Below are 1,219 nucleotides of genomic sequence, written 5' to 3' on the forward strand. Positions count from 1 at the left end.
TTTGAATATGAACCTGTCCTCCTCTTGTGTACACTACAATAATTAAAATGAACAATGTGCATTATTAGCACTTTATGCATGTTTGCGCTGTCCCATTGTGTCTTTTTTATTGGGGAAATATCTAACGGACAATGGCATTTGAACGGGAAAAAAGGAAAAAAATGATAATTAACCAGTACTTATTAAGTCCTACATATATACACCTGTCCATGTCAGCTGTGGTATACCTTTTAATTAAAAAAAAAAAAAAAAAGTCTCAAAAAAATTACTAATCAAAAGTTGAAATGATGTGTGGATTGTCATGTATAACTAAAAAAAAATTAGCCGTCATATTTGCCATGCTGTACGTACGTGTGGGCCTGTGTTGAAGGATAAACCACAAGCTTGCACGCACACTATATCTGCCACAACACGGAGAAAATTCATTGGAAGAGCAGCAAATTGGAGGCCCCCCTGGAAGGGCACGTAGTGTGAGGTTCACTGGAAGAAATTTTTACCAGAATTTGGTGAAAAACAAAATGTCCAACTTAGCCGATGCATCATTGAATCATGGGTTAGTCACCTGGACAAGTATATCCCCCTAGGGATTCAGTTGACATACAAAGGGAGATATGTTATATGTAGGTGAAATGATCCGCACTTCCTATGTAGCTTCATGCACGTCCAATTTACTCTTTGTTTTTTTTTTTTTTTTTTTTTTTTTTTTTTTTTTGTTTTTTTTTTTTTTTTTTTTTTTTTTCTTCAGGGAATTGTGACTTTGAAGTACGTTTACCAAATGATCAAAAAGAACGACTTAACCCACCAATTTCCCCTTTTCACGATTCTCCACAGAATATCGTTTGAAAATGAGGACCCCCGCACACTGTTGAACATATTTATGAACAACGCAGTATCGCCAATAACGGCGTAGTAAGCAGGGGGGACCTCCCAGCTCAGCTCAAGCGTACCTTCGAACGTTAGAGCGTGTGTGTATAGGTCACTTGCACACGCGAACAGCGTGGTCCTATGTCCCATGTGTGCATATGTTAACCCTCGAGCAAATGCTTCCGTAGTCCATACCTAACCATGAGATTACTTGCATAACAATAATATGCACCCCGAATTTAGCACAACATTTGTAATGATGTTTTTGTTTGATTTTTCCCGTAATGTATAAGTGTCCCTCTTTGCTCAATTTTGACAATAATAATTAGCATATTTTTTTTTTTTTTTTTTTTTT

General features: G+C 36.8%; 1 protein-coding gene across 1 annotated transcript; it reads left to right on the forward strand.

Moving 5' to 3' along the window:
- Nucleotides 1-518: 518 nt before the first annotated feature.
- On the forward strand, nt 519-910 carry AK88_03113 (uncharacterized protein; the record flags this gene model as incomplete). The annotated part of the gene is made up of 2 exons (XM_012480736.1): nt 519-557; nt 746-910. 2 exons carry the CDS (start codon nt 519-521, stop codon nt 908-910), a joined length of 204 nt encoding a protein of 67 aa, XP_012336159.1.
- Nucleotides 911-1,219: the final 309 nt, after the last annotated feature.

Source organism: Plasmodium fragile (assembly GCF_000956335.1).
Source record: "Plasmodium fragile strain nilgiri unplaced genomic scaffold supercont1.34, whole genome shotgun sequence".
NCBI lineage: Eukaryota > Apicomplexa > Aconoidasida > Haemosporida > Plasmodiidae > Plasmodium > Plasmodium fragile.